This window comes from Eleginops maclovinus, chromosome 18, assembly GCF_036324505.1.
Source record: "Eleginops maclovinus isolate JMC-PN-2008 ecotype Puerto Natales chromosome 18, JC_Emac_rtc_rv5, whole genome shotgun sequence".
Lineage (NCBI taxonomy): Eukaryota > Metazoa > Chordata > Actinopteri > Perciformes > Eleginopidae > Eleginops > Eleginops maclovinus.
The window spans coordinates 4,984,871-5,002,610 of NC_086366.1; the positions used below are offsets into that span (position 1 = coordinate 4,984,871).

Genomic DNA, 17,740 nt, shown 5'->3' on the forward strand with positions numbered 1-17,740 from the left:
TTAAAAACACTGCAACCTTTACGTAACAAGAAGATTTAAACCTGTGGTTACCTCTCTGTTTCAGAGTAAATCACAGTAGATTAAAAAGTACTGGGATCACAAAGAAAATCCATTATTAAAACGGGGGATCTCCTTACACATAAAAAAAAGACGAATTTTTAATAATTAATTGAATTTATATAATGTATTATTTTACAGAATAACTACATTTTTTTTCTACATATTTTTAGTTGCAGAAGTGTTCTTCTTTGCTCTCCTTCAAATCATATAGGGCATGGTGTTGTATGAGTTATTCACTAACTTAATGTGATAATACACTTAAAATGTAGTAGATGTACTTTAACACGATGGCATTAATAGCATCAGTATTTAAGTGTGTTCTCTTACTTTTGGAAATGTTTTCCTTGCTGTAATATTTTTCATTGTTTATTTCCGTTTTCGTTGCAACTGTGCGTGCAGGGACAGCCCAGCAGTTTCTGGACAGAGAGATGTGTCCACGCCTTCTTCATCCCATCAGTCCCGTGTCCTCATTCACTCCGGCACACATTAACTGCTAACAAGGTAAGACATCACTAAAGCTTTTTTTTTGGGGGGGGGGGGGGAAATCAGTATTTGTTAGTTCCCTATGAGGAAACGCATGAGTGATATAGTCTCGCGTAATCCCGGGGGGAGCGCGTCTCTCACTAAACGGTTCCACTAAAGGTCGTTTCATGTTGAGTCTTTTCAAAGTAAAAGTGCGTCCACGATTCAGCCGCGTGCACCCCAATTGCATCCGTATCCGCTAACCACCTGTTTATTGTTGTCTTAACGTTTATTGTTATTGTTTGAAGAGTATTAGAAAGCGCTGTGAAGTTACACACTTGCTACGGGAATAACCCTCCCTCCTCCCCCCCGTCTCTCTCTTTCTCACACACACACACACACACACACACACACACACACACACACACACACACACACACACACACACACACGCACACACGCACACACACTAGCTGTTCTCTGGGTTATTCTTTGGGGAGCTGGGTCCATACGTTGCTTGGCCAAAAAGGTGTTGTGCACATTTTTTTGGAGTATTTCTTTTTTCATTCTTATTGTGTCAAATTATACTTCTTGTAAACTAATATTTTGGCCATTTCTTTTTTAATAATGATAACTTGTTACCTTTTTTAATGGTTCCATATGTACTTTTTTTTACTGAATTCCTCTTATTTGTGTTTATGTATGCACCGTTGCACACTAAAGCAGTTTCTTTTAAGTGTGAACATAATGAGCAATAAACCATGTGTTTATTAAATGCTGGTAACATATCTACAGTAATATGACCCATATATGAACATTTGCATATTTTGTTGTTGCTTGCTGTGGCTTGTGTCTCTCATGGAGTATCAAATCCATATAGGTATTTTCCTCAACAGCCTGAACGCTCCCGAGTCTATTTATACAGCATCTCATCTTGGACTATGCCTTAAACAGTAAATTAATTACATTTATTATACTGCCTATACTGATCCTTGAACCCAACTCCAAGCCAAGACAAAAGACAATGATCGCTGTCATAATTTTCGAATAAACTACATCCGTTTTTATTACAGCACACCACACTGTTTACTGACATGGGAGGCACTCTGACAGCGGTCAAAATATTTACTTACAGTATCTCACAAAAGTGAGTACACCCCTGACATTTTTGTAAAAATGTTGTTATATCTTTTCATGGGACAACACTGAAGATATGACACTTTGATACAATGTAAAGTAGTCAGTGTGCAGCTTGTGTAGCAGTGTACATTTACTGTGCCCTCAAAGTAACTCAACACACAGCCATTAATGTCTAAACCGCCGGCAACAAAAGTGAGTACACCCATAAGTGGAAATGGCCAAATTGTGCGCAAAGTGTCAATATTTTGTGTGGTCACCATTATTTTCCAGAACTGCCTGAACTCTCTCGGGCATAGAGTTCAGTAGAGCTTCACAGGTTGCCACTGGAATCCTCTTCCACTCCTCCATGACGACATCACGGAGCTGGTGGATGTTAGAGACCTTGCGCTCCTTCACCTTTCGTTTGAGGATGCCCCACAGATGCTCAATAGGGTTTAGGTGTGGAGACATGCTTGGCCAGTCCATCACCTTCACCCTCAGTTTCTTAAGCAAGGCAGTGGTCATCTTGGAGGTGTGTTTGGGGTCGATATCATGTTGTAATACTGCGGCCCAGTTTCCGAAGGGAAGGGATCATGCTCTGCTTCAGTACGTCACAGTACATGTTGGCTTTCATGGTTCCCTCAATGAACTGTAGCTCCCACAGACGGCAGCACTCATGAAGGCTCAAACCAGGACACTCCCACCACCATGCTTGACTGTAGGCAAGACACACTTGTCTTTGTACTCCTCACCTGGTTGCAGCCACACACGCTTGACACCATCTGAACCAAATAAGTGTATGTTGGTCTCATCAGACCACAGGACATGGATCCAGTGATCCATGTCCTTAGTCTGCTTGTCTTCAGCAAACTGTTTGCGGGCTTTCTTGTGCATCATCTTTAGAAGAGGCTTCTCAATGGGACGACAGCCATGCAGACCAATTTGATACAGTGTGCGGCGTATGGTCTGAGCCCTGACAGACTGACCCCCCCCACCCCTTTAACCTTTGCTGCAATGCTGGCAGCAGACATACGGCTATTTTTTAAGAGAAAACCTCTGGATGTGACGCTGAGCACGTGCACTCAACCTCTTTGGTCGACCATGGCGAGGCCTGTTCTGAGTGGACCCTGTCCTGTTAAACCGCTCTATGGTCTTGGCCACCGTGCTGCAGCTCAGTTTTAGGGTGTCGGCGATCTTCTTATAGCCTAGGCCATCTTTATGTAGAGCAACCATTCTTTTTTCAGATCTTCAGAGAGTTCTTTGCCATGAGGTGCCATGTTGAACTTCCAGTGACCAGTAGGAGAGAGTGTGAGAGCGATAACACCACATTTAACGGATCTGACCGCCATTCACACAGGATCCAATTTCTCTTCATGGCAACGCTACAGTACAGTAAATACAGCACAGTTATTGCATTGTTGCCAAAAGGGAGACTTAATTTATGTTTCCACCCAGTGATATGGATGCGGACTCCTCCCCTCTGATAACCCCATGGGCACCAAAGGAGTGCATGTTAGTTGCTGGTTAAAAAAACATGCCCTCAACGACCCCATAACTTAGTGTGTGGGTGGAGGCCGTTCGTACACACAGACACACCCATACCGTAAGTGATAGCACAATGTATTACTTTATAGGAGACACTCATTCATCTTGGATATGAATGCTAAGATACTATTTTGAACCAGTTTAGTGAACTTAACTATTTCTACTGATACATAAGCACACAAAAACACAGATCCAAAAATGGAATTTGATACTTTGATACAGGCGTGGCGAGGGGCACGGACCTGTAGCTATTTGTGGACCTGTAACCTCCTGTCAGGGGTTCCCAGAGAGCCAACTACAACCAGTGCCAGACATGCACTGAGAAATCACCCACATTTTACTCCAAATATAGATATGACAAACAGATAGATATGGCCAGAAGGCATTGATGTTGGACGGCTGTTTGGACAAATCGGGGCTAATTAGCAGGAAAACAAACAAGTCTTTATTTATTTTTGTATCTTTCTGTAGCTGTTTGTCCTTATTGTGTTAATCAAATAGCAGCGGTGCCTCAAAGATAGAATCTTATCTCAAAATTGCTCACAAAAAAGTGTCATCATGAACTTTAACCTACTGAATGACTGATGATCACAAGTGTGTTTTCCTCCAAATCTGAGATGATTGAATCTATCAATTACTTTACAGCCTTTGGGACATCTAATACTTATTGTTGGGGAAAGTACAAATGACGTGATGGAAACCGATACTACTTTATTCTTATTATTATTTGGGGGTTATAAAAGTCCATGATTGAATCCATGTCCATGTTGTTTCTTTAAGTGAATGTATGTGATTGGGGTTGAACACAGGATAAAATACCCATTCTGTTTGCATTATAGGACTTCATTTCACTGATGGGTCATGTATTTAATAGCTTAGCCACTGACCATTTCTTTTAAAAACACTGCAACCTTTACGTAACGAGAAGATTTAAACCTGTGGTTTTACCTGTCTGTCTTCAGAGTAAATCACAGTAGATTAAAAAGTACTGGGATCACAAAGAAAATCCATTATTAAAACGGGGGATCTCCTTACACATAAAAAAAAGACGAATTTTTAATAATTAATTGAATTTATATAATGTATTATTTTACAGAATAACTACATTTTTTTTCTACATATTTTTAGTTGCAGAAGTGTTCTTCTTTGCTCTCCTTCAAATCATATAGCGCATGGTGTTGTATGAGTTATTCACTAACTTAATGTGATAATACACTCCCCATTCACACCTGAGACCTTGTAACATTAACGTGTCACATGACACCGGGGAGGGAAAATTGCTAATTGGGCTCAATTTGGCCATTTTCACTTAGCGGTGTACGAGTGATGTAGTTGAGACCACCTTAACCGAGACCAAAACACTGCCAAGACCGGGGAGTATCGAGACCAAGACCAAGACCAAGACAGTTATGTCCGAGGCCGAGACCAAGACCAAGACCATGTAAAAGTGGTCTCGAGTACTACAACACTAGGGTGTACTCACTTTTGCTGCCAGCGGTTTAGACATGAATGGCTGTGTGTTGAGTTATTTTGAGGGCAGAGTAAATTTACACTGTTATACAAGCTGTACACTGACTACTTTACATTGTCTCAAAGTGTCATATCTTCAGTGTTGTCTCATGAAAAGATATAACAACATACTTGTGAGGGGTGTACTCACTTTTGTGAGATACTGTACGGTATTGTAGTGGAATTGAAAATGTCAGCTATGTTTCGAAAGAGGCCTATTGGGACATTTCTGTTTTGAGTGTGGAGCTACACAAAAGGGATCCCTGGCTTAGAGCATAATACCCTTAACTTTTGTAAATACGTTTTTATTTGATAATATTAAAGAGACGCTGTTATGGTTCTTGAGGTTTTCCCTTCCCTGTAGTGTGTTATATCGGTTTCTGTGCATGTAAATGTAATTTCAGGCAGAGGGTGAAAAGAGGTGCTGCAACACAGGCAGTATGAGCAAAATAAAGACCTTTCTGAACACTAAAGCACGTAAACATGTCAAAGTAGAGGCACAAAATATAAATGTGAACCTGGAAATAAGCAGAATATGTCCTTTTTAAAAATGTGAAACCACTTAATGAAAGTAGAACTTGTGATGAAGTAAATTAAAGGCTGCGTTTGATGTCAAATGAGTTGTTATATTGGTAGGTAGTTATTTATCTAATAGCCTGCATTGTGACACATGAAGTTCAATAATTAACCAATGGTTGTTTGTGCGATTCTTTTCCATTACCAGGATTTTCCATGGCGACGATATCTCCCTCCACACACCTCGCCATTGTTCTTTTTGTGCTGCCTCATTTCCTGAGCATATCCCTCGCCAATCAAGAACACCTGCTGATTGACACAAAGCAAGGGAAAGTTCAGGGAAAGCTGCTCTCAGTGCTAGGTGGGGATGTTAGAGCATTTCTGGGAATTCCTTATGGAAAACCACCTGTGGGGAAACTGAGATTCAGAGCTCCAGAGCCAGTGGAAAGATGGGAAAGGGTGAAGGATGCCACCGAACTCCCAAATTCCTGCTACCAGTTACCTGATACTACATTTCCAGGTAGTCACAACACATTTATGAATGTATATTATGCTGTATACTTGCACTATGGACTATTCAAGTGTGTCTTTTGAGTTAAATCCTTGCCAAAAAGTGGTGCAGGGATTAAAAACACCTGCTTGAAAGGTCAGCCAGTATTTGTTGACTCACCGGGACTACAGAGAGGTCCTGAGAACAATAACATCTGTATATTTGTGTTGTCTTCAAGATCTTCACATGGTGGAATGTTTTATTTTTCACATTTAGTGTTAAGAAATAAAGTAGTTAATGGGTGGAGTGCATTTACAGTGCAGTGTGTTATAGTGTGCATGCACATAAACGTGTGCACCATTTAAAGGGTGAGAGAATGTACAAATGTAACAGTTTGAGCTGTACACTATTCAGCACAATGTGTCCCTCTAGCAGCTGCACTTCTGAACAATTAGAGAATTCAGAAAGAGGAAATAAAATGCTCTAAATTGGTGCCGAAGAGGCCAAGGTATTTGACTTTTAGCCCCCTTTGGAATATTTAAAACTCTGGAAACTTTGGATCCCACACTTTCAAACAATGCTACTTTCATAATGCTGTATCTTTCAATTTGTTTGGAACAGAGGCTTTTAGTTTCCCTGTCCCCAAATAACCTAGTGACATCACTATTCACTATGATAACAACCGGAAGATTTTCTCAGACTCAGGCTAAATGCTTACACATTATTAATGATGTCCAACATTAATAGTTGAATAGACCAACCATTATTAACTTTTTGTGTCTGTGTTAACAAAACTTAAAGCTGCAATGCTTCAAAACCGGGGTTCCTTTAGAGCTTTTGACCACCAAGAGAAAAAAACCCTTACAAAAAAGCGTGTGAATTGTCATAACATCTGCATTTATACACTGCTGGCAATAGACACAACACACCGTGCATTGAAAATGAATGTGAAGTTCCTTTATCGTAATAAAAGTGCATCACAGCAGTAATACAAACTGCTGAGCTTAGTGTAGTGTTACGTTTCTTGCTCCGTCGGAAAAAATGTACATACAATTTTGTAGCACTTTGTAATGAACAAACACATTCAAGTCTTATTTCTGTTTCTAACCCCTATCTCAACCTGAACATGTTGCAACAATCTGAATAATTTGTAGCATTCATTTAAAAATGACGTGGGCCATAATTCAGGGGTCATTAAAAATCACCATTCTCATGAGACACTACAACAATACTCACACTATGTCTTGAACAACAACATATTTTTGCTCACACAAATAAGACACTTATAATACAGAGGTTAGGGTTAGGGGTTCGTAATCGTAATACAGACATTACTGAGTCTTCCACCACCAAAACAATGTTGTGTTTATGGACGTTACTGCCTCATTCACTCTGCCAATTGGGGACCAAATACAAATGCGACTCGACCTTAATTTTGGGAAAGGCCACTCAACAAAAAATGTATTGTGCAAAACTTCAAAGCTTTCAAACAACACACGTCTGTTTCCATGTTCGGATCTGACCGCCATTCACACAGGATCCAATTTCTCTTCATGGCAACGCTACAGTACAGTAAATACAGCACAGTTCTTGCATTGTTGCCGAAAGAGAGACTTAATTTATGTTTCCACCCAGTGATATGGATGCGGACTCCTCTCCTCTGATAACCCCATGGGCACCAAAGGAGTGCATGTTAGTTGCTGGTTAAAAAAAGATGCCCTCAACGACCCCATAACTTAGTGTGTGGGTGGAGGCCGTTGGTACACACAGACACACCCATACCGTAAGTGATAGCACAATGTATTACTTTATAGGAGACACTCATTCATCTTGGATATGAATGCTAAGATACTATTTTGAACCACTTTAGTGAACTAAACTATTTCTACTGATACATAAGCACACAAAAACACAGATCCAAAAATGGAATTTGATACTTTGATACAGGCGTGGCGAGGGGCACGGACCTGTAGCTATTTGTGGACCTGTAAGCTCCTGTCAGGGGTTCCCAGAGAGCCAACTACAACCAGTGCCAGACATGCACTGAGAAATCACCCACATTTTACTCCAAATATAGATATGACAAACAGATAGATATGGCCAGAAGGCATTGATGTTGGACGGCTGTTTGGACAAATCGGGGCTAATTAGCAGGAAAACAAACAAGTCTTTATTTATGTTTGTATCTTTCTGTAGCTGTTTGTCCTTATTGTGTTAATCAAATAGCAGCGGTGCCTCAAAGATAGAATCTTATCTCAAAATTGCTCGCAAAAAAGTGTCATAATGAACTTTAACCTACTGTATGACTGATGATCACAAGTGTGTTTTCCTCCAAACATCTGAGATAATTGAATCTATCAATTACTTTACAGCCTTTGGGACATCTAATACTTATTGTTGGGAAAGTATAAATGACGTGATGGAAACCGATACTACTTTATTCTTCTTATTATTTGGGGGTTATAAAAGTCCATGATTGAATCCATGTCCTTGTGTCTGTTGTTTCTTTAAGTGAATGTATGTGATTGGGGTTGAACACAGGATAAAATACCCATTCTGTTTGCATTATAGGACTTCATTTCACTGACGGGTCATGTACTTAATAACTTAGCCACTGACCATTTCTTTTAAAAACACTGCAACCGTTACGTATCAAGAAGATTTAAACCTGTGGTTTTACCTGTCCGTCTTCATTTTCCTCCATCTAGTCAAGCTGTTTAATTTACTACACATTATTTAAAAAAAAGAATGCTGTATTCTCTTTCCACCCCCACAGTCAGTGCACAGCAGGCTAAGAGTTAAGAGTCCTTGGCTTTCACTCTCCGAGCAGGTGTCATGTGCGAGAGGCAGCAAGATCAAAGAATGGCGTGGCAGCTATATTCATTTCAGACCCCCGCAGCCTATACATCAAAATAAATGTTAAAGCCTGTATTTTCTAGCTGTATCTGTATATCATTTAAACTAAACCTGTCAAAATATAAATGAAAACATTACATTTACCTTATACTTCAGTGAAAATTCATCCCCTAGATAGAAAGTGGGGTTTATACAGTTTTTAAAGCATGTTTAGTTCATACGTTTAGTTCAAGTGCAATGTGAGGTTGTGGAAATATTTAATAACATGCCAATTTTAAATCAATATGATGCTTTGAAGGCAAAACAATTGCTCGGCCAAAGAATGGTAATTAATGAAATACCAACTTTGCCATTTATAACCTGACTTGCAGAATAATCCACGCCCCGTTTATCATCAAAATCCAGCCATGATAATATATGTTGTTGCAATTTTTTCTAGGATTTCAAGGAATTGAAATGTGGAACCCTAACACTCCTATCAGTGAGGACTGTCTCTACCTTAACGTCTGGTCCCCAAGTTTCAACAAAACTCAGTCCAAGCCCTCTCCACTGGCTCCAGTCCTGGTCTGGATCTATGGAGGCGGGTTTTGTTCAGGAACTTCCTCTCTGGATATTTATAACGGTCACTTTCTGACTAAATCCGAGGATGTTGTTGTGGTTTCCATGAATTACAGGTAAGGACTGAAATAAACTGACCATTCAATAAAAAGATGTGTTTAGGTAAAAAGCAATGTGGTGAATTTGTGCCTACATTAAAGGTTACATAGATCCTAATTCTTGTGCAGACTTGGAGCGTTCGGTTTCCTGTCGATTCCTGACAACAAGAACACCCAAAGCAATGTAGGCCTGCTGGATCAGCGCATGGCCCTCAACTGGGTAGCCAACAACATAGCTGCTTTTGGGGGCGATTCTTCAAAGGTAAAATAGTTTAGCCTTAAGATCAGACAACATGCTTTGTTAGAATTGTTGAAACAAACAATAGAAATACGTGTTGGCTTTGGTTTCCAGGTGACTCTGTTTGGGGAAAGTGCTGGGTCAGTATCTGTTGGCTTACACCTGCTCTCCCCGGGAAGCCAGAGTCTCTTTCATAGGGCTGTGATGCAGAGTGGCACTCCCAATGCACCCTGGGCAATGATCAGCAAGGAGGAGGCCTGGAGCAGGTAGGGTGTATCAAGATTGTCACCCATTTTTCCTTCCCCTGGTTAAATCAACATGCTAACATGAATAGGATACATGCTAAGGCATACGCTGTTAAGTCTCCACTTTCTTTCTTTACAGTGCTTTTAAGAATATCATCACTTGGTCAAATTCTCGCAAAACATCGGTTCTTCTCCTAAAAACTAGACTACAATTAAGCTGTCTCTATGTGATGATCTTGGTTTTATTTTTTCTGGTTCTGTTCACCGGTCACAGGAAGTGGAATAGGGTGAACACAAATGCAGGAGGTAGGAGAATAAAAAAACAAAACCAGACAAGACAAGGTACGGCAAACAGAATGGAACAGTACCAAACTGAAAAGAACTGAACAGAACTAAATGGAACGACACAGAAAAGAACAGAAAAACATGTTGCACGCCGTACAACATCATACGAGAATCCCACCGAGACTAAACAGAAAAACCACGGCCTAAATACAGTCTGAGTGCAGGGAAGGTTAGGTGGATGCAGTGTTATTTGGAACAGGTAAAACTATTAAGCAATCATGACAGACGGGAAAACTCAAAAAGACAGAAAGTTAAAACAGATACGACAAGGGAAGAAAACAGGAAACACAAAAACCAAGATCATGACACTCTAATTCCCTTGCTCCCTCTCTGCATCAATATCCAGGTCCATGAAGCTAGCTACATTACTGGGGTGCCCCACGTCTCCTCCGGCTGATATGGAAGCTTGTTTGCAGAAAGTCGATCCTCACCAAATCTCATTGAATCAATTTGACGTTCTCGTACAACCTTCATTCATAGGCTTACCCTTTGTCCCTCATGTTGATGGGGACTTCCTGCCAGATAAAATTGAAGTAGGTGGATGTGTGTGTGTGTGTGTGTGTGTGTGTGTGTGTGTGTGTGTGTGTGTGTGTGTGTGTGTGTGTGTGTGTGTGTCTGTGGCAAGACGTCATTAGGCATATAACAAACATTGACTAAACTGCATGCTTGTCAAATACTGTTTACTGGGTAATTAGCACACTATTCTTTGACGAACACAGAAAAATATCACTATCACCTTTTGGTTTTTCCGTGCAGGTTTTGCTTCGCACCGGCAAACTCCCAAAGAAAGAAGTGCTGTTTGGTATAAACAAAGACGAAGGGACCTACTTCCTAGTTTTTGGATTGCCCGGATTTAGCAACACCGGTGAGAGTCTCCTCACCAGGAATGAGTACCTGAAAGGAGTGGAAATTGTAATGGCGAATGCAAGCAACGTCACTAGAGATGCGGCCATTTTCCAGTACACTGAGTGGACAGACGAGAACAGCGGGATGAAAAATCGTGACTTGCTGGGAAGTCTGGCTGGAGACAGAATGCTTGTTTGTCCTCTGCTAGAGTTTGCTCACAGGTAAATCTACACACAGCCTAGATATATCTATTTATAAAACATTAGATGTATATCATTTTTGCCAGCCATCAGAGCTTCGTGGCCAAATCTATGTCTGAAGATGCTGTAGCAGGAACAACCACAGAAGCAGTCTTGAGGAATTTGCCAAGTTCTGAATATCTTCTATTTGTCACACTAGTATTTCAGTTTGTGTTTAGGACAACGCCACATTGGATTTGACTTCACTTGTTATGTTTAACATGTTTGAAGTCTTTGCTTTATCTGCAGATGAGAAGCTTTAACTTCATAAAAGTAATTTTAGGGAAAACGTAGTAAACACAAGGGGAAATATAAAGTGAACATAAGGAAATAAATGTGTAAATATATTCTCACCTTCATAGAGTATGCACTTTTTTTCCCTCAGCTACTCAAAGCGTGGTGGTAAGTCTTTCCTCTATTCATTTGACCACCGGTCATCTGTTAATCCCTGGCCAAAATGGATGGGCGTGATGCACGGCTATGAGATAGAGTTTGTCTTCGGTATGCCTCTGATTGCATCCCTGGGGTACACGAAGAACGAAGTGAACATGACCAAGAAGTTTATGAAACACTGGGCCAACTTTGCCCGGCTAGGGTAAGCATAATCATCTGGCACTGTTGAAACCTAATGGCATGCTGTAGACTTTTTTTGATTGGCTTTTCTCTTTTTTTTTAGGAATCCAGGCCTTGATGGAGCTAACTGGCCCGTTTTCACCCCTGAAAAGCAGGAGTACGTCACACTGAACTACAACCATCCAGATAAGAGGAATATGATGTCAGCTAAAGAATGCCACCTCTGGAACAAACTAATACCAAAAGTTCAAGGAGTGTCAGGTTAGACATCACTTTATCGATCTATACATCCATACTTCTCTCTATTGATCTATGCATCTACAGTATAATGAACATCCATCCAACTAGCCATCCATATATTCATCCATCCATCCATCCAACTATCCATCTATACATCTGTCCATCCGTCCGTCCATCCATCAATCATCTATTAACCCATCCATTGTCTAACGCACGCACGCACGCACGCACGCACGCACGCACGCACGCACGCACGCACGCACGCACACACACACACACACAGAGCCCGCAATAGTTAGCTATAGTAGGAGGCATTGCGTCAGGCTCTGAGGCTCTGAGCTGTATTTAGCCTGTGGTGTGGAGGAGATTTGTATCCTGGTTCGCTCTCCTCCACTTCACCAGAGCTCTGGAGGTCTGAGTGGGAGGAGAGGAGGGTCAGTCATCACGTCTATGAACACTGATCACACAGAGGGTGAATAATACTCACGCATTTCTCATCTGTGGTCCTTCTTCACACATGCAAAAACACACACGCAATGTTTGATCCAATATACAGCACTCAATTTTTGTATCAATTCATCAGATGCTTTACTCAGAATGAACATTTATCTCTACGTTAAAGATAAACTTTATTTTAAGTGAGGGACGTAACACGAAGATAAAATATAGATACCTCAACACCTAAATGCACAAAAATGGTGGCAGTTGCTCAGCTTGCGGGGACTTGGCTCGGTAACCAAAGCGTCGCCGGGTCCCAATCGGAGTGTAGTTTGTAGCTGGGGAGGTGGCAGTATTTGTCCTTAGGCAAGGTAACGTACACCACAGCCCCACTTACCCTCCAGCATCTATAGGTTCTGTGTGTGCATGTTTGTAATTCAGACCTGGTTTGTGTAATTGGATTCCTAATACTAATCTTAAACTAGCTTTCTCTAAACAATCCTTTTGTGAAAGAATCCACAATGAAAGTCTCTCTGTCTACCTTTTTCTTTCTCCACAGATGAACTGCTGACTTGTGTTAAAGCGAATGGGATGAATCTCTACTGTAACTACACCTTCCTGCTCATTGCTCTGGTTATAACTCTAATCTATAGATAGAGAGGTGATGAAGCCTAATTATTTACAGCCATATGCAACAGTTACGTATAAGATACAGTGGTTTGGTCTTTGCTTTCATATAAGGCATTTTGTTTGTTTAAAAAAATACTGTTTTAGTTCAACAAATGCTGCTGTTTCTGATTTGTTTTTAACCTGCAGAAAATACATCATACGCTTGTTTGTTTTTTGTCTACAAAAACACAGATCACATCCATTCAAAGACAATCAGGGTTTCTGTGGATTTGTGTTGTCCATTATGTTTGTCTGTAAGGACCGTTTAAAGGTCTCATACCACGCTATAGTTCAACAATATATTGTAGGGTAATATATATACAAAACTTGTCTGTGAAGTGTTTTGCTCAAAATACCAAACAGATCCCCCATTGTAGCATGACTCATCCCCCTGCAGCTCCTTCATTAATGCTATCCATCTATCTGGCAGTACATGCTGAAAATTAGGAAAGGAGCTAGAAATGAAACTCATGCTAGATTTTAAACTCATGCTCCGTTTAAGTGGGCTGAATAATATGTGATACCGGTAACATGACGTCGCTGTGTGTTATTAACAACATGTTAGTGGAGCCTCTGCACGGCCCTGTGACCTGCTGTACATGAACGAGTCTCTATGGCAACGTTAGCTCACCTTGTCATTGGTGTATTAACGGGGATTTGGCTGACAAGCTTTCTAAAAGCTGACGATTCCACTGCTGACGGAGGCTGCATGTCTTCAACACTCTGCTAGAGTCTCAACTTCTCGGGGTTCAAGCAGCAGACCCAGAGAAAGTTACCTTCTGTTGCTTCGGCCTGCGCGCGCTCCTGTCTTTTCCTTTCTCTGAGCCTGCAGCTCTGCATTGTGTCTGCAATCTGTTCCTGCAGCCCTCTTAACCAATAGTAAACAGGCTTACTGAGTTACGATTCTACCTGCACAATTATTTCTCTGGTGTCGGAATGTCTCGCGATGTTTGTGAATTCTTAGAAACAAAACACCACATCATTTCGGGTTGTGTTGTAGCTGGGTTACTGAGAATTGTAACGGGTATTATATTACCCAGAATTCAGAAGTAATGCATTATATTACTGCGTTACAGCTAAAAGTAATACATTACTGTAACTCCATTACTTTAGTAACGCGTTACACCCAACACTGCCGGGGACACATTTGTCAGTATAAAGGACATCAAAAAGTGCATTTTGCATAATAGGAGAACTTTTAGGACAAATCAATAAAGTTATTTTTGCATGCTATGTTGAGTGATTTGTAATTGTTCTGTACGACACATATGGTCTTCTTTAAACACACACTGAAAAACAAACACCTATCCCTACTTTGTTGAAGTTCTACACCGGCATTTTATCTTCTGTTTCTATGTGTCTAGTTTATTTGAATGTGCTTAAAGAGCAGATTGTACACCTTTACTTTCCTCATTTTATTTTACTAGACCTTTTCTGAGTAGTACTTACATAAAAGTGTATAAGATAAAAGTGAGCGAACAAACTACACCACAGTGCATTATCACCAGCCAATCATCATGGCATTAAAGGGGCCCTATTCTGCTCTTTTTCAGGTTCATATTTGTATTTTGTGCCTCTCCTGTGCTGCAGCACCTCTTTTCACCCTCTGTCTGAAACCAGAGCACAGTCTACTCTGATTGGCCGGCCTCTTAGAGATGTCCCCCTTAGCCTATCACGTATAATGTTTTGGAGTGCTAGCCAATAGAAGCGTGGGTGTTACATAGTGATGTCTAAACAAAGGCATTTTCGACAGGAGGTGGAGGGGGCCTTTGTAGTCCATTTACATGCACACAAACCTGGGTAAAACACACAGGAAATGGTCAACTCATGATAGGACCTTTTTAAGCAACAATTGTGAAACACAAGTCATCTGTAATGTCGATGCTAAAGAATCTCAGAGCCTCCTTTATTACTTGCTGAATGTTGTGTATTGTTGTCATCCTAAGTGTTCCACAGTTTAGCATACTGTGTTATTGTTCCTCATGCTGTCATTGAAGACAGTAATGTGATCATAAACAGTGTCGCTGAGCAAAAGGTCAGAGTGTTGATACAAAAAGCTAATGAGATGTTGGAGAGAAATTATCCGCTTTTGTTTGGGTGACCTTGAACGCTGTGCATGAAAAAGTAATTACATCTTTTGAACATCTGGTGTGTAGCGTTTAATTGGGGGTATTTTGTTTTTGTATGACTTACATGTTATTTTGTCTCTACTATTACGAGAAACAATGTGCTTTCCCTGCCAAAAGGAACCTGTACTTGTTGAATGCCAAGCAATTTGTTTTTGTCATAATCAGTTTGGATCTTTCCCAAACACACACACACACACTTTCATACTGACTCACACACAATAAGTTAAGGTTGCTCTTTTCTATTTGACCTTTTAAAGTGACTTATATAAGATGACTAATGTCTGACGCTGACACACACAAAGAAGAGGATGGGAAGTAAAAGACACCCGGGAGTAGGAATGATGCAGAAGCTGTATTTTTGGCGAATAGTGTCTATTGAGACATGACCACGAGCTCATTTGGTATTTTCAAAAGAAGTGCCATCACATTCAATATGCCTTCACTTCACAGACATAGAACAGTTTTGAGTGCACTTAGGTAAATCTAACAATCTAAATACATATAAATGCTGTCTGGAACACTTAGACATGTTTGGACTACTTGAAGCCAATGCAGTAGAACTTAAAATTGGACTTATTGAAAGCTAGGATTCTTGGTTATTTTGTACCTTAACAGTTTATTGCCCTTATTGTAAGTTGCTTTGGATAATTGCGTTACTTAGTAAAATGTAATGGTAAAATAGATCCATAAGGGATAAAGATTCAGGTGAAGCAAAAAGCAAGGGGAGAAGGGGAGTTACTTTAGCCTCTGCTTAGCATCATCACTTTGGTAGGTCAATGTGATGCTCCTCACTGTCATCACAACAGGGATCAAATCTGAAATCTGAAAATTGACACATAAAGTAGACAACTGTTTAACTTAATTTCTCCTCAACTTGGAATGATCACAGCATTTAGAAATATAAAAAAGCCCTAGCTGATTATTATTAAAGAGGCCCACTGTTTCCTGTGGTGGGTTATTTAGGTGTTTGTGCATGTAAATGGTCTGGAAAGGCTGAAATCCATTGAACTCCTTTGTTTACTTCCAGAGCATAGTGACATCATTACGTGACACCAGCACTTCTTTTGGCTAGCCATCCAACATATTGTATGTGATAGGCTAATGGGCTAGAAATATCTATGCAGTTGACCAATCACAACAGAGCCGGCCAGCTAACCAATCAGAGCAGACTGGGCTCTGGTTTCAGACAGAGGGGGAAAAGAGTTGCTGCAGTATGAGAAAAGTAAAGAGCTTTTTGAACATTACATCTTGGAAACATGTCACAGTAGAGGAAGAAAATACAAATCTGAACATGAAAATGGGCTTAATATGTCCTCTTTTAAGGATCTCCTGAAGTGTATGAATTATTACCCTGGAGAAAACTTAAGTGTTAATCATCTAATCATATACCAAATATTTTTTGAAGGACGAACAGCTGCTTCACAGTAGGTTAGTTGTTTTGACTAATGTCAGTGCCACAGTTTAGTGCAGACATGACACATTGACAGACATTGGGGTGAGCTGTGATTAAATGTGCATGACAGTGATAGCTTCATTAATACAAAGGGCAACACCTCCCACTGAGTGTCGTGGGAAATTACTACAACCAGACACACATGCAAAGCACACCATGTAAAAAAACCGCAGGTGTTCTGAGTAGCACTGTATACGCGTTCGGTTTCATAATGTTTTCTTCTTCATACAGTCTCAATTACTGAATGTAATTTATTTTGAGGTGAATGGGTTCAATGAGCGTTTAATGTTCAGAAAGCTCTTTATTTTTCCTCACACTGCAGCACCTCTTTTCACCCTCCGTCTGAAACCAGTGCCCAGCCTGCTCTGAAGTGGGTTTAATGTTTCATCTATGAACAACACATTTGATCATCATCAAGTGAAAGGGTTCAATGAACGTTTATAAAAAAAATCCCCACCTCATTTGAAAAACATTTCCAATGCAAGCGACAACACCCATGTCTATCCATATATAGACATGGGTGTTGTCACAACACACTCCCTTCAGGTCGCTTATGGATGCATATCCTGGCCAACTGATAGAGTTATCGCTTCCTTTTTTCCCCCGGTATCTTATACTGTCAGTTGTTACTCAGTTCAACTTCCAAAAGTTCTAAACACTTTGCATCCTTACCAAAAAACGAACCGCTACACATATAAACCCCACTTTGGGATAGTTTGATCGCCAATACAACCCCTAAAAGTTTGTCAGGCTATAAACAAACTACATCACGGTCACATGACTTCATGTCACTTACAGGTTCATGTTTGTGTTTTGTTACATGTTTCCATGCTTTAATGTTCAGATAGCTCTTTTTCTCATACTGCCTTTTCGACAGCACCTCTTTTCACCCTCCGTCTGAAACCAAAGCCCAGTCTGCTCTGAAGTGGGTTTAATGAACAACACATTTGATCATCATCAGCTGAAAGGGTTCAATGAACGTTTATAAAAAAACCCCACCTCATTTAACCCAGAGTTTGAAAAACATTTCCAATGCAAGAAGTGACAACACCCATGTCTATCGCTCATTGGTGCTGGGTTCAGTCAAGTCCACAACACACTCCCTTCAGCTC

At 40.5% G+C, this 17,740-nt stretch overlaps 1 protein-coding gene across 1 annotated transcript; it reads left to right on the forward strand.

Annotated features, from left to right (window-relative positions):
- The first annotated feature begins 429 nt into the window (after positions 1 to 429).
- Positions 430 to 15,336, forward strand: LOC134880659 (cholinesterase-like). Its single transcript, XM_063907669.1, has 10 exons — positions 430 to 561; positions 5,420 to 5,731; positions 8,997 to 9,231; positions 9,343 to 9,475; positions 9,566 to 9,717; positions 10,388 to 10,574; positions 10,798 to 11,108; positions 11,512 to 11,721; positions 11,803 to 11,960; positions 12,937 to 15,336. The coding sequence occupies exons 2-10, from the start codon at positions 5,428 to 5,430 to the stop codon at positions 13,032 to 13,034; spliced, it is 1,788 nt and encodes a 595-aa protein (XP_063763739.1). The 5' UTR covers positions 430 to 561; positions 5,420 to 5,427; the 3' UTR covers positions 13,035 to 15,336.
- Positions 15,337 to 17,740: the final 2,404 nt, after the last annotated feature.

Excerpts from the sequence above, each read along its gene's own strand:
- LOC134880659 (XM_063907669.1), top strand. The coding sequence starts at position 5,428 with ATGGCGACGATATCTCCCTCCACACACCTCGCCATTGTTCTTTTTGTG. Across the intron at positions 9,718-10,387 it reads AAGGAGGAGGCCTGGAGCAG|GTCCATGAAGCTAGCTACAT; the intron begins GTAGGGTGTATC and ends ATCAATATCCAG. Across the intron at positions 11,722-11,802 it reads GCCAACTTTGCCCGGCTAGG|GAATCCAGGCCTTGATGGAG; the intron begins GTAAGCATAATC and ends CTTTTTTTTTAG.